General features: G+C 39.7%; 1 protein-coding gene across 6 annotated transcripts in view; it reads left to right on the forward strand.

The window, feature by feature from the left end:
* CCHR12.PART0H20orf96 (chromosome chr12.part0 C20orf96 homolog) overlaps positions 1-27,765 on the forward strand; it is a 599,743-nt gene that overhangs the window by 15,871 nt on the left and 556,107 nt on the right. For 2 of the 6 annotated variants that reach the window (XM_044090312.1, XM_044090316.1), the window contains exon 1: positions 20,284-20,399. The exons of 3 other annotated variants lie outside the window; for them this stretch is intronic. In XM_044090312.1, the coding sequence (XP_043946247.1) occupies positions 20,295-20,399 (105 nt within the window). In that variant the 5' untranslated portion in view covers positions 20,284-20,294. Of the gene's footprint in view, positions 1-20,283; positions 20,400-20,976; positions 21,116-27,765 lie in introns of those variants that run through there. One more of the 6 variants, XM_044090314.1, reaches the window with a different exon arrangement.

Genomic DNA, 27,765 nt, shown 5'->3' on the forward strand with positions numbered 1-27,765 from the left:
ACCATTTTTCCACCAACTGTCACTAGGGAGCATGTTCTCACTGCACTCTAGAAGGCCAAAAACAGTGCATCAGTGGGCCACGATAACAGCATAGGATGTGTCCTGAATAGACTGAAATGATGAACTATGAGGCCTGCTAGAATTTCTGTTTAAACATAGCCTCCAGATGCGCTATATGCCTAACCAATGGAAGACTGCAACGGGTGTCACTCTATACAAGGGGGGGGGGACCTTCCACAGACTATAGATCATAAGTCTGACTAGTGCTGTATGCAAGGCCATGAAAGAATTATCGTGGATCTGATAAAAAAAATGACAGGAAAATTACAGACACTGGGATTCTACCCAGTTCAGTTTTGTTAAAAGCAGGTCATGCCTACTCATCCTGGTGGATTTCAAGAGCGTCTTTAAAACTGTGGATGAGGGCAAACCAGTGAACAACTGCGTACCTTGACCTGGTCAGGAGTCCGACAAGATGCCTCACTTGGACATTGTAGATAAACTTAATAAGGCATAAAGCCATATGTCACCAGATGGATAGCCAGCTGGCCCACTAGGAGAGTGGGATCCACCTCCACAAATAAGCCAGTCACTTCCAGAGTGCCACAGGGATTGGTACTGGGGCCTCTCCTTTTTGGCATATATTTTTCTGAAGTCAAGGTAAGGAAATCCTAAGAGCCTCTGGATGACCAGGTTTGCAGATGACTGCAAATTAGGTATGGTTATGAAATACCTTAAAGACACAGATAACTTTCAAGAGGGCCTGACACAGGTAAACAACTGGTGTTGGAGCCATGGACTCAAACTTAATGTGAGAAAAATGCATAATAGTACCCTTTGGAAAGAAGGTCATCCCTGGAAATTACCACATTGGTAATACACCCCTAAAAGCTAGCCCAGTGGCCTGGGATATGAGAATGCATTTCGACCACCATGTGTCTACTGTGGTGAGAAAATCTTTCTACCTTGTACAGTCTTGTAAGTAAGGGCATGGCAACCAGGTCAAAGGAAGTCATTGTCACTCTGTTTGTCTCTCATCAGACCATCCACTGAGTACAGTGTACCCTTTGGGCACTTCAACAGCTTGAGAGACTACAGAGGTTCCTCACAAAAAGAATATAGGGAATAAACAGCAAGTCCTATGCAGGCCATCTCTGAGCCCTATCCCTGCACTCTGTCTCCTACAGATGCCTGTGTAGTTATTAGATGCCTGGCCTACAAGGCATCCTCTCATCCTACACTGATGGATCTGTTGTACATACGCAAAATAAATAGCATCAGAAAAAAAATGATACAAGGACCTAAATCCTCGATTGTGACATAAACCGTTCATGTTGAAGGAATAAGTATGTATCTCAAATAATTACTCCTTCCCTGGAGCAAGTTTCCCATCCATGTGAAGCAAAGCTTATCCCTAACCCTGTTCAAATGTAACTTGGATCAGCGGATGAGAAACTGTAAATCCACCTCTGGTTTGGCACCTATGTCCCTAACTGACGAGGGCAGCCTCTGAATGCTTGATGTTTACAAACTTATAACGGTAAAATTCCTTGGCGTATTGACATCTTGGCAATATTTTGGTAAATTTGGGTAAGCTTGGTTAGACTTAAAATGGCTCTTGGTCTGATAACCACCTATAAAGGGTATTTAGCAAAAGGATGTGGGGATAATGGTATGTAGATGGTCATATAATAACATGCAGGTGAAGAAGCACAGCCTAATGAATGCCTGATGAGATGCAAATGCAAGAGGCTGAGTTCATAGTGATCAGGAGTGAACATGTGTAAATAGTTGCCTCTGAACATAAAGACAAAAAGCGCACTCAAAATTTGTGAGTTGCAACTGGAATAAGCTTGTAGCAGCAGCTGTAGCACAGCAACATTTGATGTTCATAAGCACTTGCTAGCTGCCACTCTGGAGCACAACTTGGCCCAGCAGGCAGCACAATCACAAAAATCACAGGTATGGGATAATATGCCATCAGCTAATTGACTGTCAGAACTGGTTCCATGTTGATGGAGGTTATATGGGAATTGGCTGACGTGTGGCCTCACAGACCAGATTTGGATGAATGCATGGACATTGTTTACCAGTGGATACAAAAGTCAGTCAATTCTGGCTGTGGAGACCCATCTGAGACAAACAAATGGCACCTTGGGTATATCACAGGGCTCAGCCTGTAGAACACTCAGGATATTTCTTGATACATTTCTGCTACATATCTGTTTCCTTAACACTGTATAGGATAGAGAGCCACCACTAAATGTTGCTTCTACATCATCACCTACTGAAGTAGTAGGAATTAGAGACTGCACATGTATGGCAACAGAGACTCAGTCTGGTGTTGATGGACAGTGGTATATCAGTACGAATCTCTTCCATTCCGTAAGCTGTCAGGTAGTGTGCAATGCACAGGGGCTGATAACCAATGTGTCTGCATAACATCCTGGAAGCGCCCATGATTCCAACACACAACTTACAAGAAAACTCTAGCACCACTTCCTGCTCTGTGACATTCTTCTTGGCCAGCTAATAGGTAATTACAGGCACACTGGTAGTCCCATGTAGCTACAGCCACAAGCACTATTATTTATTTCTTACCCCCACCATGTCCCTACAATGTTTCATATAACTCATAGTATCCATTGGAGCACTGGTTGATACTGCCCACGCAGACCCCATATGACCAAAATCTATTTGCACCCATTCAGAAGCTTTAGAACACCACAGAGTAACTGGCCTCCACTGCCTAGATACATCTTGTTGGCACTGCAGTACACCTCTATCGCTGTCTGCGAATGATTTGTAGTGTGTTACATGATAAATAACCTGATTAGTAGGAGGCAAGTAGACAAGTCCTCAATCCCAAGAATTTTTGGACTTGCAGCATCTGTCCCTAAACAGTGAAATTGACAGACAGCAGCCAGTGGCCACAGCGCACACACACACACACACACACACACACACACACACACACACACACACACACACCAACCCACTAGACAACACTCTGCACAGTATATGTCGTGCAGGTGACGTGACAACATTTAGTCCACCTCAGTGGAACCTAACATGTATACAGTGGCAGTGCAGTGTTACACAATATAAATGCTGCATGCAATGTTATCTAAAGGCTGTGCTCAGCAGTGCTTGACTGAGTCGCACTGTACTTCAGGCATCTCCACATTAAAACCATAACAGCAGGGAAGGTGGTGTGGGTGATAGCTATCATCATTGCACATGTGCCTAATGACACATGATTGGAAACAACCTGCAGAGGATTAAAGGTCAGCAGATGTGGAGTCTGACATAGGAGGGAAAATGGAATTATAGAATTTCTTGTGTGGACATGGTGAGTAAGCCAGTATGTGATCATGCTCTGGTGCCACTCCGATGGCTGGATTAGGAGGACTACAAGCCCCCTAACACATAACTGATGAAACACTTCATGTATTGGGTACAGTATTGATTTGTCCTGCCCCTGAAGACTCTGTGTCATGCCCTCTCATGATGTGAGGTAGCAGAGTGTGATACTTTGTGTCACAGGTGCAGCCTCTGCTCCATCACTGTGATGGCCTCCCAAGGCAGTCATTCAAAGTATGTACTTGCCTCTGTCCACAGCTGCCAAATAGGGCAGTGAAGGTAGCCATTCACTAGCTTCATCCATGTGAACCTATTGAGTGCCACCTTCACTAGCTTCCACATGACGTAGACATCAACATGTACCACCACAGAACTCAGGAGACCTATCATGGCATTATCCCTTGGCTCAGTTGTCTTCTTGAGACATTGGCACTGCTGGGTGACATCCTTGTAGAAACCACACAACACACCAGTCATCTCCATGTTGGCATAGGTAGCTGCAGACTGTACCCAGATTATAGCCCTGAGTATCTGTTGATTATTGGTACAATATGGTACCCACAAATTGGGGGCTGGCTGAGACACCAGATGATGTAGGGAACCCCTGGTAGATTGTTGTGTATAGTTGGTATACCGACATTAGATGCAGTGACCTCATCTGGTGGTGCTGTTGCCAATGGGAACAGTGTAGGTGATCTTGCCATAGATGAGTTTCCCATGACTGAGATCGATGGCAGAGATGACATTAGCCTGTGCTGCTCAGGTCCTATCACAAGTGTAAGTGAGACCACACTCCTGGGTAGTGGGTGTAGGACCGCCTTGGAATGAGGGAGGGAGGCAGTTATACCTCACAGTCAGTTTGTACAAGAAATCTGGACAAAGCCAAAAATAATGGGAGGACGAAGGTCGCAATAGATTTTAAAATTGCTTTTATAAACTCAGTGAGTTGCTGCAATAGTAGCTTTTGCATTAGCATGCATTTTATGAAGGATATCAAGTCTGAAACCCAAATGTCTGTCATTATTTAATGACTTAAATCCTAAATTATGTGCAAGAAATTTTTTTTTACGAGGAGCAGATTAAAAATATGTGGGAAAAATCTGGGCAGTTGAGAGGTATGGAGATAGTGCCAGTATGCTCCAAGTCTGTGGTTTAGTTTCTTTCAGCATCCCCTTCAGACCTTGTGTAGATGCTAATCTCAGCCTGATACATTGCTACAGCCTGTGTGTGTGTCAACGCAGCAGAGGTCTGGCGTGTCATTACATAATAGTATCTCTGACTACCTCCACAACATTTGAGACTCTGTGGCATGCAGGTAAAGGACAGGTGGAAAGCATGCAGCATTTCTTTGCCGCTATTCCTCTGTGCCTGAACACCCAATGTACATATGGTGGAACATATGAATTGGCATCTGTGTTAGCGCTACCATCTATGGGTTGAATACTAACCTGGTTGTTCTCTCTGTAGCATATGTAGGGTTTGGCCACTCCAAGAACACTTACCGACTGTTCCAGGCATTGTACTCATGCTCTCATTGTTTGCATGCATAGATGCCAAGAGTGCCTTATCTATGGAGTTTGAAGGGGCAGGCAATCCCCTTCATTTGTTTAACTGTCTACTGTAATTCTAAATGCGTTTCCAAGGCCTGCTGTCATTGCTGTATCATTTTGTTAATACCCGCAGCATTGATGCCCAGGGACATTATATCCCACATGTCATCCTCTAGAGTCTAGTGAAGACTCCCTCAGCCCAAAAGGTATCATCAGCAGATTGAGTGCCTTTTTCAGGACATCATTCACAGCTCAGCTAGCATTGCCTAATCTCTGCCTTCCATTCATTATGGATAAGATGAAAGCTGTATGAAAACGGGAGATGTTAATTGTAGACTAATAATATCTAGGAATAGTAAGTTATCATTGAGAAATAGGAAGTTAGCATGGCTGTACATAGTGCAGATATGTGCAGGGGTAGAAGGACAGTAGACACCACAAACATGATGCAGACTTTGGGGTACCAGAGACTTTTTAGTGGTTTGGACACGTGCAGGTATACTATTGTGGTAGATAACACACACGTCTGCATGGCTGTAAGTCAAATTAGCTTCACAGACAGCATTGTACAGGCATACATGTAGGCCATTGCTGACAGTGACTAGGATGTGCTGCTACAGGAGTCCCTTTGTCATACTCTCAAAATATGATTGTGTATATTAGGAGAGAAAGGCAGTTCTGTTGTTTTTGGGCTGCTGTAATCAGTTAATAAGTGTGTGTGTGTGTGTGTGTGTGTGTGTGTGTGTGTGTGTGTGTCTGTGTAAGTGTGTGTATATAATGTTCATAGGAGATTGCAAGGATAATGGCTCAAGAGTCCTTACAAGCCTAGCCAGTTTTACATAGATTTCTACCCAATTTTCTATCCCTAGGGGAAAAATAATAAGGTTCAGCAAGTGGGGTTTTGAGTCTTTTTACAAACTGCCTCTGTCCGTAAGGAACATGGATTCACCCCGGGAGTGAATTTGTGATTTTCCATCCATTGGTCCAGATTGCGCTTGAAGATGGTCAGGGAGGGGTCTGCTTCACGTGATTAGGAAGCCTATTCTGGGGGAGGGGCAATCTCTGTGACATGCATCTGTCTCTCCAGCATTGTCTATTCATGTAAGAGATCAGGTTTAGATCTTTGAAGCGGATAGCCCTTGTGCAGTTAGTTTTACAAATGTGCAACATTTCCATCAGGGCTGGGTCAGAGACTGCCTTGTATGTAAGACACAGATCACCTCTCAGTAATCGATAAGAAATTGAATACAATGAATGGATTTTATTTAATCCACATATGACATGTTTGTTATACCATGTATTTTTTTTTATGAAAAACCTATGAGGAAGCTCCAGCTGTTGCAGGTACCTGGCAAGGTACATGCCAAAGGGCGCATTAGACTAGATTGGTCTTTTGACTGCTGAGTACAGTGGCACTATGACTTGCATAGAGCTAGATGCCATGCCCTTACTTAAAAGCTGAGCCACACAGAAGGACTTCCTCACCACAGTGAACGCATGGTGATCAAAGTTCAGATTACTATCTATGAATATCCAGATCTGTCACCACTGGACTCGCTGTTGGGGGGGTGCTATCAGTGTTGTAATGTGCAGGAGTATTTGATTTCCTAAGGGGGTATCATTATGCACTTCTTCACAATCATTAGTCTGCGTAAGACCTTTCTCTAGGAAATTGTCATCATTTGGGGAGTCTGTGATCATCCCCAGCTTGCAGCCATCAGGAAACTTGGTCAGCCAAAGGCCATCTATATTTGCCTTGACATCTGAAAAGTATATTCCAGACAAGAAGAGGACCAGCACTGAGATCTGTGGTAGTCCACTGCTGATTGACTTCTTGCTGGATGTGGATTCCCCCAGCCCATGTAACAATATGGGCCCTAGCCATGAGTCATTTGGCTATCCATCTGGTGACATAGAGGTTTATGCCCAATTTTGTGAGTTTGTCTGTAATGCCCAAGTGGGGTGTTGTGCCACATGCCTTGGCCAGGTCAAGGTAGGCAGTATGCATTGTCTTACCCTCATCCATGGCTTTGGTGACCTTCTCAAAGAAGTCCACCAGACCGAGCAGGCAGGACCTGTCTTTGACAAAGCTGAACTGGATTGTGTCTAGAGTCTGGAAATTTCCTGTTATTGTTAATCAGGTTCATGATTATCCTTTCTATTGCTTTTCACATGGGGCTAGTCAGACGTATGGGTCGGTAGTTTCCTGGTTCAGTTAATGTTATATATAAGAATATGCACATTGAAGCTGCAGTCAACTATAATACAGAGCAGCACTGTCATAACAGTAACTGTGTTTTTACTATAGTCTATTCCTAGTCAAGGCCTAGTATGTATACGACGGTGTGCACTACGTTTTACCAGTACTTTGGGACACTGTATACCACTTTTGGACTATGTTTCCTATGGAAAGGATGCTTCTGTGTTAGTAGAATGGGCTTGAACTCCTTTGTGTGCTGGTGCTGCTGTGTTGCTGTGTCATTTAGCATCTATGGTGGAGTCTCCCAAGAAGAGTCGCAAAGAAGTTCTAGTGTAGAATAAATGTGTTATACGTTAACGAGGCTGGTTTACACAGCTGTCTAAAAATGACTTTAACTGTACCACATCTGTGATTTAAAGCAAAGGTGTGTCACAATCCATGTTGCAGATGTATCTACGAATTGCTGTTTCTTGGCAATGTACGAGTGGTATAAGGCGTAGGTGTGTTTCTCTCTCTCTCTCTCTCTCTACACCACTGGCATGCTGTGGATGCCCACTCATGCATGCAGGGTAGGTTTGTTTGGCATCTCATGATGTAGCTGTGACAAGGTGCACAACATTTAGTTGAAAGTCACATTTAAAATGTGAATCACAGCCTGCCATTTTGTTTGATGATGGCTGTTGATGCTAGTGCCTCATTGAGAACATCGGCTTGGTGTGCAAAACAAACCACTATCTTGTACATCCTGCACAGCCAGTTCAGAATGTGGCTGTTGGGATTCTGTTCAGGTCTATCTGATGAGGTCGATGCCTGATATGACCTAGCGGAGGTGTTGGCATGTCATGAACTGGTGAGCACTATAAGAATCAGTACAGTGACATGCTGCTTTGCTGCCATGAAGATCTGTGGGTGTGAAAAGCAGAAATGTTTTTATTTATTTAAACAAGCATTTGTTTACTGGGAGAGTCCAACTGGGCAAGAAATCCATTTTCAGTGGAGGCCCAGGGAGAAATGCTCCACAATGGTTAGTACAGTAAATGCAATAAACACAAGTTATTTAAGTGCAGAACAAAAGAAAGGAGCTGTTGTATGCTTACACAGTAAGATCAGCATAGGATAAAGCTTCAATAAAATACAACAGCATAGGAAAAAACATAAAATACTATTGTCGGGCGTTACCTAATATGGTTACAATATACAATACAATGATTAGTACAGTAAGTACAATAAGTTAAGTACAGAACAAAAAGAGGAGCTGTTGTATGCTTACACAGTAAGATCAGCATAGGATAAACATACAGTACAATGCAACAGCATAGGAAAAACATACAATACAGTTGCTTCCTGGGTGTTACTTTCAGTTATATTAGTACAGTGGATATAAAAAGTGTATGCACCCCTGTTAAAATGTCAGGTTTTTGTGATATAAAAAATGAGACCACAATAAATAATTTCAAAACTTTTCCTACCTTTAATGTGACCTATAACCTGTACAATTCAATTGAAAAACAAACAAATGTGTTAGGGGAAAAAAATATAAAAAATAAAAAACTTACGATAAGCTGGTTGTATAAGTGTGCACAACCTTAAACTAATACTTTATTGAACCACCTTTTGATTTAATTACAGCATTTAGTCTTCTTGCGTATGAGTCTATCAGCATGGCACATCTTAACTTGGCAATATTTGCCCACTCTTCCTTGAAAAAGCACTCCAAATATGTCAAATTGCGAGGGCATCTCCTGTGCACAGCCCTCTTCAGGTCACCCCACAGATTTTCTATTGGATTTAGGTCTGGGCCATTCCAAATTTTTAATTTTCTTCTGGTGAAGCCATTCTTTTGTTGATTTTGCTTCACCATGGGATGGTGTTCTTTTGGTGATGCAAAGTGTTGTCTTTGCGCCAAACGTACCTTTTGGCATTGCGGCCAAAAAGTTCAACCTTGATCTCATCAGACTATAACATATTTTCCTACACGCTTTTGGGAGACTTTGTGTATTGTTTTGCAAATTATAGCGTGGCCTGGGTGTTTTTCTGTGTAAGAAAAGGCTTCTGTCTTGCAACCCTACCCCATAGTCCAGACATATGGAGAATACGGGAAATTGTATTACACAACCAGTACTTGCCAGAAATTCCTGCAGCTCCTTCAGTGTTGCTGTAGGTCTCTTGGCAGCCTCCCTGACCAGTTTTTGTCTTGTCTTTTTTCATCAATTTGAAGGGACATCCAGTTCTTTGCAATGTCACTGTTATCCCATATTTTCTCCTCTTTTTGATGACTGTCTTCACTGTGTTCCATAGTATATCCAATGCTGTGGAAATTTTTTTGTACCCTTCTCCTGACTGATACCTTTCGACAATGAGATCCGTTTGATGCTTTATAAGCTCTCTGTGAAAAATGGCTTTTGCTGTAGCAGGCAACTGAGTAAATGTCAGGAAAATCCTACTAGGACAGCCAAACTTTATTTGGGGTTAATCAGACTCTTTTTAATTGATGGCAGGTGTGTACCCAAGAAGACTGAATATTGTAATCAAAAGGTGTTTCAACAAAGTATTAGTTTAAGGGTGTGCACACTTCCAGCTTATTGTAGGTTTTTTATTTTTTTCCCTAACAGATTTGTTTGTTTTTCAATTGAATTGTACAGGTTATAGGTCACATTTAAAGGTGTGAAAAGTTTTGAAATGATTTATTGTGGTGAATATCAGAAAAGCCTGGCATTTTATCAGGGGTGTGTACACTTTTTATATCCACTGTAAGAGTACTTTTCCACATTACTGCAAATCTGTATGTAGGTAGTTTTGAGTTTGTACATTTGTAATTTGCTTTCAGAAGAGTGATGCAGTGCAAACAGTCTGCGTTAGTGCAATCTTATTCCATTGTGCATTATCTGGGTAGGATTATATAGTTCTACAGTTGCAGTAGGAGAGCTTGTATTATGTAATGGTGGGTGGTAGTGAAGGTTTGATTAGAGTATAGTTGAGTACTATTATGTAGAAAGAGTACAGTTGAGTACTATTATGCCGAGGGAGTCTTATAGTTCCGTTATGGAGTGGCTACCCAGGGTCTGAACAGTTACATATCCAAGACCTATTTAAATGGGACCGGAGGAGTTTTTGAAGTTATTTTTGTTTTCTATGGTCCTGATTTCTCTGGGGATGGCATTCCATGTTTTTGCGATAGGAGTAGAGTAGAGGGAGTCCCCAGAGCTATTTTTGCTTTTGGTTATGCCAACTAATACTTTGTTGGTGGATCTTAGTAGAGGTCTGTTAGAATAGATATTCTGTAGGCCATGTAGTGCAGGATTTGTTTGGGGATTATACACTTTAATGTGCAATACTGCTCAGTTTCATTTTTATGTTATTGAAATGGTTTCTAAAGAAATTAGGGGGGTCTTTGGGAAATTAAATTAGAACACAGAGAAACTCTTTGGCAAATTAAATTGGAAGCCAACAGAATCCCAGGACTCAATGATTCAATTTCTATTTTACCATTTCTTAAATTGAAATCAGTTAAATTGTAAAATATTATGTTGCACCTATTTATTTTGTTTTTAAATTTACATTTATTATATTATAATGGTAATTGGTGTGGTTTCAACTGTAATATATATTTTATTTATATATATATTTTTTTATATAGCTATGCTGTGAGTTTAAATATGTATGCATTTTCCTATATGGTTTTAAACTTTGACAAGTTGGATACATGTCTTTTTTCTATGTACTTTTCAGTCTTCAGTTACTAATAATTAGTTGCTTAGTTATTTCACAAGTTCATTAGCTTAATTGTTTAAGTTTAGGGTATATAAGAGCAATTAATTTTGTCAATTGTTTTGATTTCTGAAGAAGTCTGGGTGGCACTCGGACGAAAACGCCTTATACATTTTCAGAGTTAAGGAATTTATATTAATAAAAGGATTTCTGGCTGGTAACTGCTTCCTATTCTTCAGGATTTATTTGTTTGATATTGGTTTTGGCTCGCTTTTCTTTTTGTATATTCGTTACTTGTTACATCCAACCATAAAACAGTCTCCTGCAAAATAAAATTTGAAACCAGAGATCCCTTCTATCCAAGGTACCTTTAGAAATTTCTCCAAGACAACCTACTCCTGTGTATATTGACAAGCTTCAAATCCCAACCAGATCCAGTTAACTCCACTGAATACCCAGAAATGTGCACCAGCACATTATACCAGCAAGTAAACAGCTGCATAGATGCAGCTGTATCCAGTAGGAATAAGTGCAGGGCAAAACCCAGAAACAAACCCATGTGGTGAAACTATAGTATCAACAAGCTTTATAATAAAAGGAAAATAATTTTGACCTAAAGTAAGAAAAGTAATTCCCAGAATGATGGAGTCTTCATCACTGAAATAAACAAACAACTCACTACCTTAATAGAATCTATCAAATCCAAGTTTGAGGCTAAAATAGCCACCTAAGTGAAAAACCATTACAAGGCCTTTTTTGGTTATGCTTGTAATCTCAAAAGTATAATGCAGGAATGTGCTGAGCTGATGGTGACTGATATTACCTTTCACTTAAACTAAAGATATAGCAAACATACTGGCTAATTAAATTCAGCTAAATTTACCCAGCTCTCCCCTCCATCTGTCCCTCAAGATTTATCTGAAACTGGCTCACCTCCAGCTGTCACACAAGACCAAGTCCTATCAGAAGTTATATGTGCTGCATAGATGGGTCCTAACAGTATCCCTGGATGTATCTTAAATAGCAGGAAGCACAATTTAGCCATCTCTCTAACAACACTGTACAACTTCAGCCTCCATTCAGTTTTGTTCCAAGCAAGACACAATACCACACTCAGGCGTAGTAGAAAAGCTGAATAAACTGGGAATAAATCAGTATGTCACCCAATGGATTGTCATCTGGCTCCCAGATATGACACAGTAAATCAAAATAGGGCAGTTACCTCCACAAATAGACCAATCAACAGTGGAGTCCCCCGGGGTTCTGTGGTATGTCTCCTGTTCTTTGAAGTAAAGGCCAATACCAAAGGGTTCTGGCTGACTAAGTTTGCAGATGACTGCAAGTTAGGAGCAGTCATTGAATTCCCTAATGACTTCACCTTTCTGCAGGAAAGTTTGTTTCAAATAAATAAATTGTTCCAAAATCATGGATTGAAATTAAACACCAAAAAATGCGTTACTGTATCCTTTGGAAAGTTATCTACTCTGAGGAAGTAACACATTGGCAGTATGCCCCCTCTAAGAGTTGACCCAGTTCAGAATTTAGGAACTTATGTGGACAGTGACTTCAGTTTCAGCCAACTTGAGTCTGTTGCCATAGGAAATTCTTTCTGTATTGCACAGTTTATAAACAAAAGGAAGGGTCATCTAGATTTAGGGATATCTGTCCAGACATATGCAACAACTGGAATACCCACAAAGATGCACACTAGAAAGGTACAAAACCTAAACAGTATGTCCTACATGGTCCGAATTAAAGCCCTGTCATTATACTCTGTATCCTACATACTGCTAAGAGGTGACCCATGTCTGTTATGCAAGACCTCTTCTGATCCAGTAGTTATGGTTTACTACACATCAAGTCATATAGCTTCAGAAATACTCAGTCTATTTATCAAAACCTCTTTGCAAGATCAGAATGGTTTGGAAGGATAGGCATATCTAGCAGAGGATACTACTGTTCTGGAATGGACAAGCAGAACTTGGATCTATGGATAGGAAACAGAAAATGTACCCTAGGATTATCCTGTACTACCAGTGAACTGAAGCAACTCCAGAATGCTTTATCCCATGCAAGGCTTCCCTCAATTTATCTGTGGTACAATCTGTTATTCTCACCAGGGGAAGTATAAAGGGAAATTAGCAAGGCTTAAAATGGCCTGCAAAGGCAGCTAGCGTAGCATTTATCTGTAAATCTAAAATAAATTGCTGTGGTAGTGTGGTATTTTGTAGGGCATGTCACATGCTGTAGAGGTGTGGGTTTTTTCATTACACATAGCTGTTTAAGTATAGTTTGTCTCATCCTGTGCACACCATCCTAGGCTTCTGCTGATTGCACGTATATGTGATAGTGCAGCTGGTTTAACAGGCTGTGGATGTCATCTGTAACTTCTGCTTCATTGCATGCACATGTGGTAGGGTAGCTGATTTAAAAGTCTGTGGGTACAAACTCTGGCTTCTGCTTCATTGCAGGTACATTTGTATATTTATTGTTTCCACTGTTGTCTGCATGTCACCCACACTCGTGTGTGCAATGGCTAGTATGTCCCTTTTGTCTATCAGCATAGGCAGAACAAAAAGAAAATGCTGCTGGCTGCTGCAAGAGGCAGCAGTGACTTTTTGACCAGCAGGGTTTATGGGACACTTAGTGGTTCATTTGTACTTGTATACTTTGTACAACGTGTAGAATGTCCACAGTAGTGGCAGTCTTCCCCTTCTCTCACCTTTCTGCACATCATGATGGTACTACCTTCTTATAAAGGTATTACCTAGTTTTAGGTATGTCAGCCATTGTCCAGCACTGCTGTGGCTAAGGCTGCAGCTTGGGGGATAAGGGCAGGTAGTCTGCCCCATTCACATGCCCCAGCTCAGCCAGAGCTAGAGAGGGTGATAGAGGTGGAGCTTGACTGGATATTAACTTACTGGGTTAGCCCCTTCTGCAATGAACTGTGGGTTTGCTAGACTGGCTATCTATGCCATTGGGAAATCACAGCGGGGTGTAGACCCCTATCTACAGTATCCCTGTAATCTGGGCAGTCAGTAGCAGACATGATGCACATACCCCATGCTATCCTCAACCATTTGCCTGGCATCTGTTTGTCTATTTGTGTATCCAGTGTGCCCCCCATGTGTGCCAGTCAACATCTGTTTGTACTATTTCTTGTTTGTTTGCTTAGTCACATGGACTATCTTCTCACACCTTTCTCCCAGCCATTTCCCTTTCCCTCTTCCAATCATCCTTTCTATCTGTAAATTTCTAAAAAGTGGGGCACCTATCTCTGGTTAAATATTCTGACCTTCCTTCTCTTTGTTTTCCTTCTGTATATTCCTTGCTTGTTGTATATTTTCTTTCCTGTTGTCCTGTACTCCACTTTCCACCTCTTTAAGGGAACAAATAGGATGCCTATTTACCTAAGCAACAGACAAGACTTTTACCATATGCTACATGTTGTTGGTATATGATGAGTAGGGGAGCTTAGTTCTGCTTTTAAACCATTCAGCTGAGGTTGGGACTTTACTTTCCTGCTCTCTGTGTTCTCTGTGATGCGTAGCTGGCTGCCTACCCATGAAGCATGTCCCTGTGTAGTTAATGTTTACTTTATTCAAGTGTAGTTAATGTCTATTTTATTCAAAATACATTGTTACTTTGAGGCTAACACTTGTGCCACCCTGTAGTTTATTTCTATGAATCTCTGTCTAGGTTTCTACTATGTATTCCCATACAGTTTGCAAAGCACCCGCTATTTTTTACTATTTGGTTTCCATATTTATAGCATCTGATGTCTGTAGTTTGTATGAAAATTGGGCACATGGAATTTAGTCAGGCACATCTAAAATATATTAACAAAAAAGGGGGGAGGGGCTGAGTTTGATTTGGCTTTATGGCTAGTACCCTTTTGGATAATTGTGTGTGTGTGTGTGTGTATGTATATGTACGTACGTATGTGTGTGTGTGTGTGTGTGTGTGTGTGTATATATATATATATATATATATATATATATATATATCTATTATAGGACAAGTCTGTAGTGTTTTTTCTTTATTTTGCTGCATCCCCTCATAATAGCCTCATGATGAGAATCCATCTTACTTGCCTTCTTGTGTGTGCAGCTAAACCCCAAGTCAGAATTTGTTTTAAGTAGAACCACTCCATATTAGACTGCATCATCTGAGGATTCACTCCTCTATACTTCTTATATACATTGTACCATTCATTTCTAATTTAAGCCAGTTACATTTTCCTTTACGAAACTGTGTGCATCATTCTTATATTCCAGTTTGTCTCTTGGTGGTACATTATTTAGCTGTATTGTTAGGAGTAACACTTATGTCATGGTGTATACAATATGAATATGTTAGAGTTAACACTGTGTGATGCCATGTGAACTGTTCCCTGATTTATCAAATCTAACCAGTAGAGGTGGGCTGGAAATTGCAGTTAATTCCAGTCTGTTCACAGACAAAATTGTTATAAAACAGGTTGTCCTACAGTTTGTAGAGAAGAAACTGCACACAGTTGAGAGTCACCGAGTTCAGGTAATCCGTTACAGACCGTCAAAAGATGGGTAGGAAATGAGTGACTAAAATTTAAGTGACATGCTTAATATAATAAAGTCTTTGGATTGTCTTTGTTTGTGACAAATGCAAGTCATATTGAAACAGAAAATTAGTAGGGAAATAGTCATAGCACATGCACGATTGGACCAATAATGCTAGCAATAACAGCAATACACCAAAGCTAAAGCAGACAGGTGAACAAAATCCTGCAGTCACAAACATAGAAATGCCAGTTACAGTTTTAGCACCAAGGAAACAATAAGTGATAAGGTAGACAGAGATTACCAATCCCCACGTTAAACATACGGGGTGCCAAGGAGGGAAATGAACAAATATTAAAACAGTCTGAAGTAACTCTTAATAGTTTTGGGAGAAAATCAGAAAAGCAGTTACTCATCTGTTACAGAGGCTGTGCTGTGTCCTATGGCTGTGTCCCAGTAGGGTGCCCCACTTAGACACCACTGCAACCACCACAGTACACGTAGACATCCTGATTAATTCAGAGGAAATTCCTGAGCAAAGCATATATTCAGCAACACAGCAAGGCTTACACTGTTGGCAAATCTGTGTCCTTGCAGCTGTCCCATATAATGTTCCAAGGCCATGCAGGAAATCCACAAACATCACAGGGTTGCATGTAAAGGGAATGTAAGCAGGGTATTGAAAAGTAGTGTCCATAGTACTCATAATGGAAGTCTGGCAGTTAGGACAAACGCAGCTATGCATGTAATCATAACATTTGTATGAACAAAAGAGATAGCAGACCACAGCACATCACTGAAGAGCAGCAAATCAGAAACAGACTACAAGAGCGTAGTAACATTCCAGCGGTGCACAAAATCACACATCACTGAAGAGCAGCAAATCAGAAACAGACTACAAGAGCACAGTAACATTCCAGCAGTGCACAAAAACAAAACTGCAGTCCAAGAGATATGTGCATGATCACATCCAACAGGTATAGGAAGACCAACATTATCTCCATGAGGTGCATGGCATGCAGACAAAAGTCCCACAGTAGCATGCAAGGAGGCAGGCAGTGTGCTCGTGCCACAAGAGCATGTAGTCCAATCACAGATATGTATGCAGCCCAGTAGGGTACATACAACAATAGACATCTCAGAGAAGGTAGTTCACATGAACATCCTTGAGATATAGTGGCACACATGTCATATGTTCACAGAGTAGAGTCTGTGTTAGACATGGCATGACCAGGGCCATGATTTCATAGCAGCATAGCATGTGGAGAAGCTTAACTGATGTCGAACAGCTGACAGGATTATAGGTATAGGTGATGCACGAATGCTTGGAAATCCACACTTACATGTGGAAGGTGATAGTAAAATTGATGGCACTCCCCCAATGCCTATGAAGAATGGGAAGGCAACAGTAAAGAAACAGTTTTGCATACCCATCAAAAGGTGGATGACTTCTTAAATAGCACTTCCTATTGACCTGGTGCAGGATAGATATGTGGTACTAGAAACAGTCTGACTAGCAGTTGATTTCCAGTCATATCCTCTTTCAGGCAATTGCACACTTCAGCTGGTTCAATTTTGCAAATCAAAACAAGCAGCAAGTTTGTCTATGGCCATGCAGTGGAAACTCACAAACAGCTAACGGCAGTACTGTGATGTTAGAGAACTTATATATTTTTTTTCTTTTTTTTTTTTTTAAACATGGGGGTATGAGTCAAGATTACAGGAGAAAGGCTTGTCTTTTTCCTTCACAAAGATGAAAGCAGTCAACCTGTCAGACTGTCTTAAGCACTAGGTAAAATTAAGAAATCCCTGCTGAAGGAATTTTGCCACAAAAACACAGTGAGGCACTGATCTCAAGGCAGCATGCTTACACCTCACTGGTTATTGGGAAATATATTTCTGAGAATTGTTTCATTATATTTGAAAATTTCATCAATTAACTTCAACAGCCATTTTTTTTTATATTGAGCAGGTAGTGAATGTGCCAGTCATATGTGATTGTGTGTGGTCATTCTGTACCAAAGTATAGATTTTTATACAGAAGAAAAAGTTGTTTTGAAGGAAGAATACTAAAAAGGGATGCATTATAAAGAAATTACATTCAACAGTTTTTAATTTCTTGTTGGAAACTAACACTTTTAAGGACTGTGTGATAGGCCTGATGATTCACTACAATGTGTATCCAACTTTTGTGTACCATCTGTGGTACATGGCTGTAATATTACTGTGATTTACGAAAGAACACCACGGTAATACATATGTAATGTACATTGTAATGTAATGTGACTGTTGTATTTTCTCCAGGCTGAGACTGAAATGGGTGCAGTTCATTGGTTAGTACTGAGCTATCTGCCCGAAGGCATATATTAGCCCAGCCACGTTGTGCGGTATTCACCACCCCTTTAGTAGTTCCCTAGACCCTTGTACTAGCAGCTAGTACCCTTGGCCCCTATCTAGTAGTGCTGTTGGTGTGATCCCCGGTGTGAACTTTTTGTTACCCATCCACTCATCAAGGTTCCTCTTAAAGAGTGATAGTGAGGGGCTCTGTCTTATGTAGATCGGGACCCTGTTCCATAGTAAGGGAAGTCTCTGCGAAGGGACCCTGTTCCATAGTAAGGGAAGTCTCTGCGAAGGGAATCTATCCCTCCAGCATGTTCTATTCATTGTTGTGTTGAGGTTTATATCCCTAGAGTGTGTAGCTCGAGTAGATTTGGTTTTGCTAAGATGGAGCATGTTCAACAATTCTGGGTTGGACATGGCTCTGTACGTTAGACAGAGATCGCATCTGAGAAAGAGGTATGCAACAGAGAACAGCTTTTTCAATCGTGTTGCATAGGGCAACTGTTTGAGGCCAGTAATTCTCTTGGTTAGGTACCTCTGTGGTCTCTCCAGCTGCTGGAGATGTCTAGCCAGGTACATTCCAATTGGTGCATTGTACTCAATAATGGGTCTGATGAGGGAAGAGTAGAGGGGCGCCATTACATCCTTAGATCTTGATACGAACCCTTTCGTGATCAGATGGGTCACACAGAAGGATTTTCTAATCACTTTGGCAACATGGTTATCAAAGGAAAGCTGGCTATCTACTTGGGTGCCTAGATCCCTTATTTCTTCTTCAGATTTCAGGGGATTACCTCCTATGTTGTAGTTTGCGGGTACTCTGTTTTTTCCAAAGGGGATTACTACGCATTTTTTTGCATTTAGCTTGAGACCATGGCTTTGACACCATGCATCAGTCTCATTTAGGCCCTTCTGGAGGATCTCCATGTCGGCTGGAGACTCTGTTATAGCACCCAGTTTGCAGTCGTCCACAAACTTAGTCAGCCACAGCCCTTCCGTGCTTGCCTGTACTTTTGAGAGGTATATGCCAAACAGGAGGGTCCCCAGGACAGAGCCCTGAGGCACACCACTCGTTACTGGTCTGGATTTGGACATGGATCCTGCTACTCTTACTTTATGGGATCTGTCTGAGAGCCAGTTTGCGATCCATCTTGTGACGTAAGGGTTTATGCCCAGGCTGGTGAGCTTATCAATAATACCCGAATGGGGAATGGTGTCAAATGCTTTAGCAAGGTCAAGGTAAGCCGTGTGTACCTCCTTTCCCTTATCTATAGCCTGAGTAACTTTGTCAAAGAAATCCACTAGTTGGATCAGTGTTGTACCCCAGTTAATAAATTCAAAATAAAGTAAATACTATTCTGCATACTGATGGACAATGTTGCACAGCAAGTGCTTTCTGCTTTTGCAGACCAATGGCCGATCTATCCTGCCAACAATACATTCCCTTTTCCCACTCTGTAGAGACAGTGGCTTCCCACAAAGCATACCAGACTTTGTCTCATGAACCCATAGAGTTCAGTTTTGACATGGTATATTTTTGTTGGGGTGACGCAGCCCCCCAGTGGACTTCACACAGTGATTCACATACATGCACTGGTGTCTTGAGTTTGTGTGTTTGTGTATCAACTGAGCACAGATGATTTTGGTAGTAGTTGAAGTGGGAACATATGTCCTACTGTATCACTGTGGTGGATGCACATGGAATGTTACTGTATTGTCTAATGAAGGTGTAAGTGGTATACCTTCTCAAAGGTGTAACCTTGCATTCTATTCTACAGACTTGCCATGGTTATCTGTAGTGCACAGAAGTGCAATATTGTCTACACAAACACAGCACTAATATGTTGTATACATGTTACATGTGTATGGGGAGTGGGGTGAGGGGACAACATTTTTGAGCTATGTACTATGTAGTTATTTTAACCTTTACCTTTGAATGACATGTGGGAACACACCCAGAATAGCTATATTCAACAACAAACATATCTCTTTGTATGTTGATAGCACTGTGTTCACTATACTGCATAATATAGTGTTAATGTTTTATACTTGTGTAGTATCCCTGCTGCTCTTCATGTTTGGAGAGAAAAGAGTCAAAAAAATGAGAGGATAATTAGCCATGCATGCAGAGTAGGGATACCTTGTATTTAATTTTAATGAGGTGTTTCTGTGATGTCACTATTCTGAGAGGGAGAACACATAATGATTATCTTATCAAAGTACTCAGGCTGCAGTATGCAGTATTTTAGCTGCTTATGTAATATATCACACTTGCCCTTAGCCAAAAAGCTCGGTGAGAAGTGATGTATTCTCTCTTTGTTTGATTATGCTCAGTTATGTTGTTCTGAGCAACAATCCCACCTTTGAGTGACTTCTGAATGTTTCTTGATTTTAGTGTGATCACGTCACATTTGCATTCCCTTATTTTTGTCTGTGCTAGTACCCCTGCCTCAGCTCTTGTGTTTTGTGAATTACCAAAAAAGTCACCTAACAACATCTGTGTGGCTGTACTTGTTAACTTTCAGGTACATCGTGTTATGCACAGTAGTTCACACTTGGTGGTGGTGAATTGAATTCAGTATAGCTCTGGTATGCATGTCTTTCAGCATATCAGCTGTACACATTTGTGAAACACATTTAGGAATACTGCCCACAGAAAGAAGGCATGGATCACTAACAGAAAATTATTATATCCCAAAGGTTTGTATTTTCAAATTACTATGATGATTTATGTTCATTTGAATTTGAATTACATTAGCTGCTGTTATAATTGTATTGTTCTGGTCAAATATTAAAGGTCGTCAAGAAAATGTTTTCAGTAAAACGTGTAACTATATATTTTGTGACCAGTAGATGGTGCTTTTTGTCTGTTTAGAAGTCCTGTGGGAATGTTTACATACATAATAATAGAGGAAATAATTTGGTTTAAAAATTGTCATGACTGTAGTGTTATTTAAGGGAGGGTTCTGGCAAGGACTGAATGTTCATAGGACTCAGTAGTCTTGAGATATCTGTGAATCTATGAATGATTAGATTTGTGTAGTATTTCTTACATATGTTTTTCTGCTTTGTAGCATATACTTGTGGGCTTCGTCAAAATTGATGTGTAAAATTTTTGATACGTGTTAAAATGGTTTGTTACTACTGCTGTGCACAAACATCTTTTCTTTAAGAAAGTCAGGCATGCCTCTATTAGGTTGAGAGGTTCCTTTAAATATTACTGGCAACAAAAAGTTACTTTGTTGGTACAACTTATAAAAGATCAAGGGCTACAACCTTGGAGACTGGAGAAGTTGGCATCTCAGTGCAGGGAGAGTTTGTGCCTAGCGGTTCTGGAAAATGTGACATAGAAATGAATAAAAGAAAACTGAGGAGTTTGAAACAGTGTGGTGATATTCTGCTTAGAATCCAGCCAGGTAAAAACTGTCTGAATTTATCTTGCCACTAGATCTGAAGTGGCATGCAAATGTGTATATTTTGTCTGTATTAAGGAATAGCTTACATTAACTGTGTTTTGTGGGGGTTTTTTACCTTTTGTTTTAATAAATATTTAGGACAAAGTGCCTCTTCTGACTTATTTAGATACCACATTGTTAGGTGCATCAGGCAAATTTAACGGACAGATTTATATGCTTACAAGGATCCTGAATTTACTTTTCACTCCCTGAAATTTGAAAAAAAAAAAAACATTTTTCCCCAGTTGTATAGACAAGCAGTATCATGACAAAGGCCAAGAGTTCTGTTTTTGCCTGCTGAGTATGTCTGTTTTGTGCCAAGATGACAATAGCAGAATAACTTCTGCAAACTAGTGCTGTTGCAGCCAAGGGGAAGTTTATGACTGTGCTGAATGTTCTGGCTGTTAAGCTACTAATCATGGAGGAAGACCTTGAGTTGTACCCCCATGACTTTTGAACAGTATACATACCAGGAGAGATGGGACTGCAGTGACTGTGCTATACTTTTCTCTGCCCAGGTGACTGGCAAACCTTTAAAGGCCTTCATGGGCAAGAAAGAGGCTGACTATAAGCAGGGATATTGATTTTCATTTTTTCTAGGAAAAATACCAGTAAGTCCCAAATTTGGAATATCTGATATTGAAAAATGCATAATTTTCTCAGAATTTTGCACTTTTGGCAAGATAACTAACCACAAATTATATTTCTGCTCATATGTAATATTTATAATATTGTCATCTTGTATTATTGAGTGTTGTGTGGTTAGAATCTGTTGCCTTTTTCAATATATCTTGATGCAAAATACAAATATAATGAAATCACCATAATGATTTGAAATTATATTTAAAAATAATGGTGTAGTTCATGGATTTCATATCATGAAAATGAGTGTCATTTTTTTTTGAAAAGCGAAAATCAGTGTCCCTGATTTATAAGGGCTGTGAATAAAGTTTAAAAAATATACTGCTGGCTTGAGCTGGTGTTAGCTTTGTACAAGCTCAAAAGTTTAATCTGATTATTTGCCCCCAAACTGGTAAGATCTCAATTGTATGATTAAAGCATTTACTTAAATTATTGTTAGATCCTGGGGGGGTCATCACACAAAATAAAATGATAGAAACGTTAGTCATTTATACATTTAAATGGGTTTTGTCTGCTACTTTAAGAAAGTGGGCATTTCAAATCATCTCTAAGGAAGCTGGGCATTTTCATTTTATTATAATGGTAAAATGGTTGCTATGCAGCAAAATTATTTTTTTAAGTGATTATTCTGAACCTGCGGCAAAGCCTGTGCCAAATTCTGGTATCAAAATATTGTTTGTAAATGTATTCTGATTTAAATGTTGAAAAAGAGGTAACATAGCTAGATTGTATATTACAAATAATAACATTGTCCTACCAGTGAAAAGCATGTTACTGTTGATGCTGAGTTTATGGAATGGGATAGACTGTCTGCCATAACAGCTGAGTGAGCATGGTCCTATTGTGCTATTGCAGAATTAAGTGTAACGTTGATACTGAAGGCAGGTTACACTTAGAATGGCACATTACATTTGTAAAAAAGACTACCCCTACTAAGAAGTTGAAACAGTTTGTATATATTAAGATAGGAAAAATGTCCCATTACTCCAGCAGAAACACAAACTGTGTTTGAAAAGGTGATTGCTTAAGTCCCCAGTTTAATACATGATGTAATAGGGAAAAACTTTTTCCACTTTAAAGATTTGTAGAGGCAATGGGAAGAAGTAACCCCTTTAATACACTACTTATCAGTTTGGGGAAGGGAAATAGCAAGTGAATAATTTTAATTACTATCCTCTACCTAACAAGAAAAGAGAGTATGGGAACAAGCACCAGATACATTAATAAAAGTGAGTAAATCCTGAAGATAAAGTATCTGCTAGAAAACCTTAAAAGTGCAAATATTTGACTAAAGATACAGAAAGAGGAAAAGCTTACACTATTTATAGCGATACAGCAGAGCAGCCAGCAAGAGCAGAAAGTGTAGAAGGAAGTGAGTTTCATAGTAAAATATTGTAGCCTCTAGCAAGGACTAGAAGTGTCATTGCAGCCTGAAAGTGTTGCAGACCAAGGAGTACAAGTGATTAGCAGAACTGGAGAGATGAAATCACTCACTGGTAGGGTGTTTTCCAAGTGAATGAAGTTAGAGTATAGAAAAGGCACAACTTAAGCAAAAATCTAAACTTTCTGCCAAGTCAAAACTGAAAGCCTCGGCAATGGAGAATTCTAAGAAGCAGATATGTTGTGAAGGAGAAATTTACCAATAGGAAAGACTATACAAGGGTGTGTACTGCGGTGGTGGTGCTGCGGTAGCGTTTTCGCCTCGCAGTTAGACGTTGCCCGTTCGATTCTCAGTTAGAGAGTACTCTGTGCGGCGACATGCATCGATGGACGTTCCTTCGTTGAAGGTTGTGCGTTAGGCCCGGCAAGCCAGCACGTAAAACTCTACTGCCAATCATTAGCGGACCGGAGTTCCGCTGTGGCAACCCCTAACCGGGAAAAGCCGAAAGACACAAAAAGACTATACTAGGGTAGTAAAAGAGGAAAAATGAAGATGTGAGCAGACTGCTAAACCTATTTCTGGCAGTATAAAAAAAATTCAAAGGGTGGTGTTCAGTCACTCAGAGAGCGAGAGAGAGAGAGAGAGCAAACTAAAGATGGAAAAAAAAGGAGTGGGTACCGTATACTGAGAGACAGTATATTCCTGTGAGCCACAATACAGTAACTGCTAACTAATCACTAACAAAATGACTAACAAAACAATACATCACTAGACGTCTATCAGAATAAATATTAGTAACTTATAAACTGGAACACTTTTAACAAAGATCACTTTCATACCAAATAAATACTTCATTAGGTTTGTGTGTATATGAAAAAAAAATCTACAAGTAAACAAACAAGTAGGCTGAAAACCATAGCTATAATTGCTAACGTAGAAATATGTTAAAAATAAAGCATTAAGGTCCTGGGGATCTGCTCGTGTGTCATTTAACTAAGAAACCACTTAGCTTAAATGTTCAATAAGATCTTTCTGTTAGTTAGTCATTTTGTTAGTGAGTTGGTTTCTTAATTAATAAAGTTTGGTTTAGTAGGTAAGCCTTTATTAAGCTGTTCTTATATTAATATTTTAATTTGTCTCTAGCTTTTTAGTTTCATTTCTAAGGTAGCACGGTCTCAGGTTACACTATGGTATTAAGGGGGAAGGGGAACTTGGTTAAAGGAGTGATTTAAATACTTTCATTGCTCTTAACACACCCACTCTGTGTATCTACTCCCTTGCTCCAAATAACCGGATTATTTATAAATAATGAATGTCTTTAATGTTTTTCATTATACTAAACTAAGAATGTGTGTTTCAATAAAGGATATTCCATTCTTAACTCACCTGTGGACTACCTACTATTTTATTATATTATTTTGTAGTTCATAAAGTTTGATTTTTATTAGTGAACTAGGTGCATAACTTATTTAATGGAGTGAACTTCACACCCTCTACATTGGGAAGTTTCTGCTTGGTTTGTTTTTGACCCAGTATAGGTTGCATACTGGGTTTTCTGAGGTGTTGAGGGATACCACGGATTTTTTTATAATTTAGCTGTTTACATTCACATAACTAATTTGATGGTTGTAATGTGACCGACAACTTTGTATGACTGCTTAATTTCTTTGGCCTAGGCTGTGGCTGAAATGGGTACGTATCACTCCAACATACCAGTTAAATTTAAAACATGTGGGACATGGTAAATTGGATTATAGGACAGCTATCTGTTGCTACCGGAAGGGCAGTAATTTTTCACCCCATGCTGTTGTCTGTATGAGTGATATTGCCAGACTGGAAATTAAAGTCATCCATTGTGCTAATGCCCAAAAGGTGTACAAAGAACTGAAAGGAACATTACATAACTGGATAAGTGGTCTAAATAGGGTCTATGTCAGATAAACGAAAACGCAATCTCTCGAATGCTCATATGAGCGAATAATCATAACATCAACATTTGTATTGTGGGGAGCTGTGCCCCCCCACACCCCCTGCTAAATATATATTCCTACTCCGAGGTCACACTACAGTGAGGAAAGGGCAAATAATCCACTCTTCACTGTACTGCGATCCCAAAATATCACATCTGATGTTATGATTATTTGCTCATTTGAGCGTTCGATAGATTGCATTTTCATTTATCTAAAGTAGACCCTGTAAATATGGTGGCTTAAATTTAAATGTAGCCAAAGTTGTACAACTTGGAAGCCACAGCCTGTGAATGAAATACAGAACTGAAGGGGAAGCAGTAAAAGGGAAAAAAAATGTAAATAGGGACCTCAGAGGATTCTCGTATCTTATGAACTAAATGCAAACAAGCATACGACAGTGGCAAAGAAGGCAGACAGACTTCAGGTATTCATATTAGGGGCTGCACTACTGGAAAAGAAGCTATTTCTTATAGGCAACTGGTAAATCTCCATCTGCAACAGTGAAGTTGGTATATTTAAGTAAGGGGGTATGGAAAAAAGGTCCCCACATAGGTGGTACAAAAAAAATTTTTTTGGAGAGAATTTGTTGCATATGAAATTTTCTGTGTATGGTTCTGGAAACATCAGTTGTACGGTGGTATAAAATCAAAGCTGTACAGTGGAGGCAACAAAAGTAGTGATATGCACAAAAGGAGTAGTGAATAATTGGAGCAGCCTTCCTGAATTATGGGCAGCATAACAACTTGTGAAGGAATGCAAGGACGCATCGTGCTGACTTTTTTTTATTTTATTTATTTTTTTTTTTTACTGAAGGTGGAAGAAAAATGGAAACTATGTGCTAGCTAGTCCTGTCAGACATGCATCTTAGCCAATGTGGCAAGAAAATATTCAGAAATATTAGGGTCAAGCTTCTTTATATGTCATCAAAGTCTGTGTTGGGATAACCAGCTGTCCCTCTTTATGTAGAACAGTCCCTTTATTTGGGCAGGTTTGTTTGATAAAATGCAAATGTCCTGAGATAACAGTTATTTTGTGCCTGAAACATCATGATGTAATATAAAACAGAGTTTTTAGTTGGCAAAAAAGCGAACGTCAAGCTTGCTGCAGGGATGTTTTTTCTTGCAAAATTACTTTTCCATAAAAAAGTCACACTTTGGGCATGTGAAAAAGCAGCACACCAATCTGTGTTTCTGCATTAACCATCTCACTTAGTATGCTATATGTCATAAACTGTTAAGTATTATGAATATATCTTTTGACTCCTTTAATGCAGTGACTGATTTAAAAAAACATTTCAAGTGTACTGTGTGGTATTTTCTACATAACAGAGCTTGGCACATTGCCAAGACTTTTAAAACTAGTTGCACATAATCCTTGGATTAGGAATGTGCTGTTAAATGGAGTGTGAGTTTGGAGATTTTTTTCATCTCATTACAGGCCCTTTTCAAGCTGAGAATTTATCTTGTGCATCCTTGATGGTATAAGCAGAGAGGTTTTAGAGCGATAAAGGGGTGCAGCAGGTCAGGAAAAGAGCTACATGCTTGTTGATCATTGATATGATGTGCTGCTGGAACTCTACTTGAGCTAGGCAGCAAAGTGTCAGTTGCTTTCCAAAGTAAGCCTGGATTAGTGGATAATTATTCTGTACTTTGCTATAAATGTTTGCTAAGTAGGCAATTGGATATGATGATCCAATTCTTCTTATTCCAGACTGTTTTGTAGCTTCTATGCCTTCTTCCAGGTTATGCAGTTATACAAATGTAGTTGCCCTTTTTTAAGAATGCTTTTTACACTACTAGAAATATTTAAATAAAAATGGCATTGCTAGTTAGCTAAATGATGTAAAAGATTTTTTTCAGAATCCTGTGGCTTCTTTACAGGCTGTCTGTTACGTTTACTGCAGGTTTTGTGTATATAGGAGAGAGGTGTGTGTACATATACATATACATACACACACAAACATATATGTGTGTGTGTGTGTGTGTGTGTGTGTGTGTGTGTGTGTGTGTGTGTGTGTATATGTATATATATATATATATATATATATATATATATATATATATATATATATATATATATATGCGTGTGTGTGTGTGTGTGTGTGTGTGTGTGTGTGTGTGTGTGTATGTGTGTGTGTATAGTGTGTGTGTGTGTGTGTATGTATATATATATATATATATATATATATATATATATATATATATATATATATATAGTGTGTGTGTGTGTGTGTGTGTGTGTGTGTGTGTGTGTGTGTGTGTGTGTGTGTGTGTGTGTGTGTGTATATATATATATATATATATATATATATATGTATGGGTCTACTGTCTACTTTGACCCATTGAAATAATACTTCAGCAAAACTCAGTTTTGCTAGTCCGGTTTCATGAAAGTGCATTTCTCTGGAAATACACTTTCGCGAAACTACAGATCACTGAAGAATTAAAAAAAACAAAAAAAAAACAAATACACTATAGTACATTATGCAGGGGGGCAAGCCCCCCTCCACCCCCGCTACAAATATATACCAACTCCGAGAGCCCCCTGCACCCCCATTACTAATATATACCAACTCCAAGATAGCACTACAGTGGGGAAAGAAAAATTCCTTACCTCCA

Source organism: Protopterus annectens, chromosome 12.part0 (genome assembly GCF_019279795.1).
Source record: "Protopterus annectens isolate FY-2018-M chromosome 12.part0, PAN1.0, whole genome shotgun sequence".
In the NCBI taxonomy this organism is placed as follows: Eukaryota; Metazoa; Chordata; order Ceratodontiformes; family Protopteridae; genus Protopterus; species Protopterus annectens.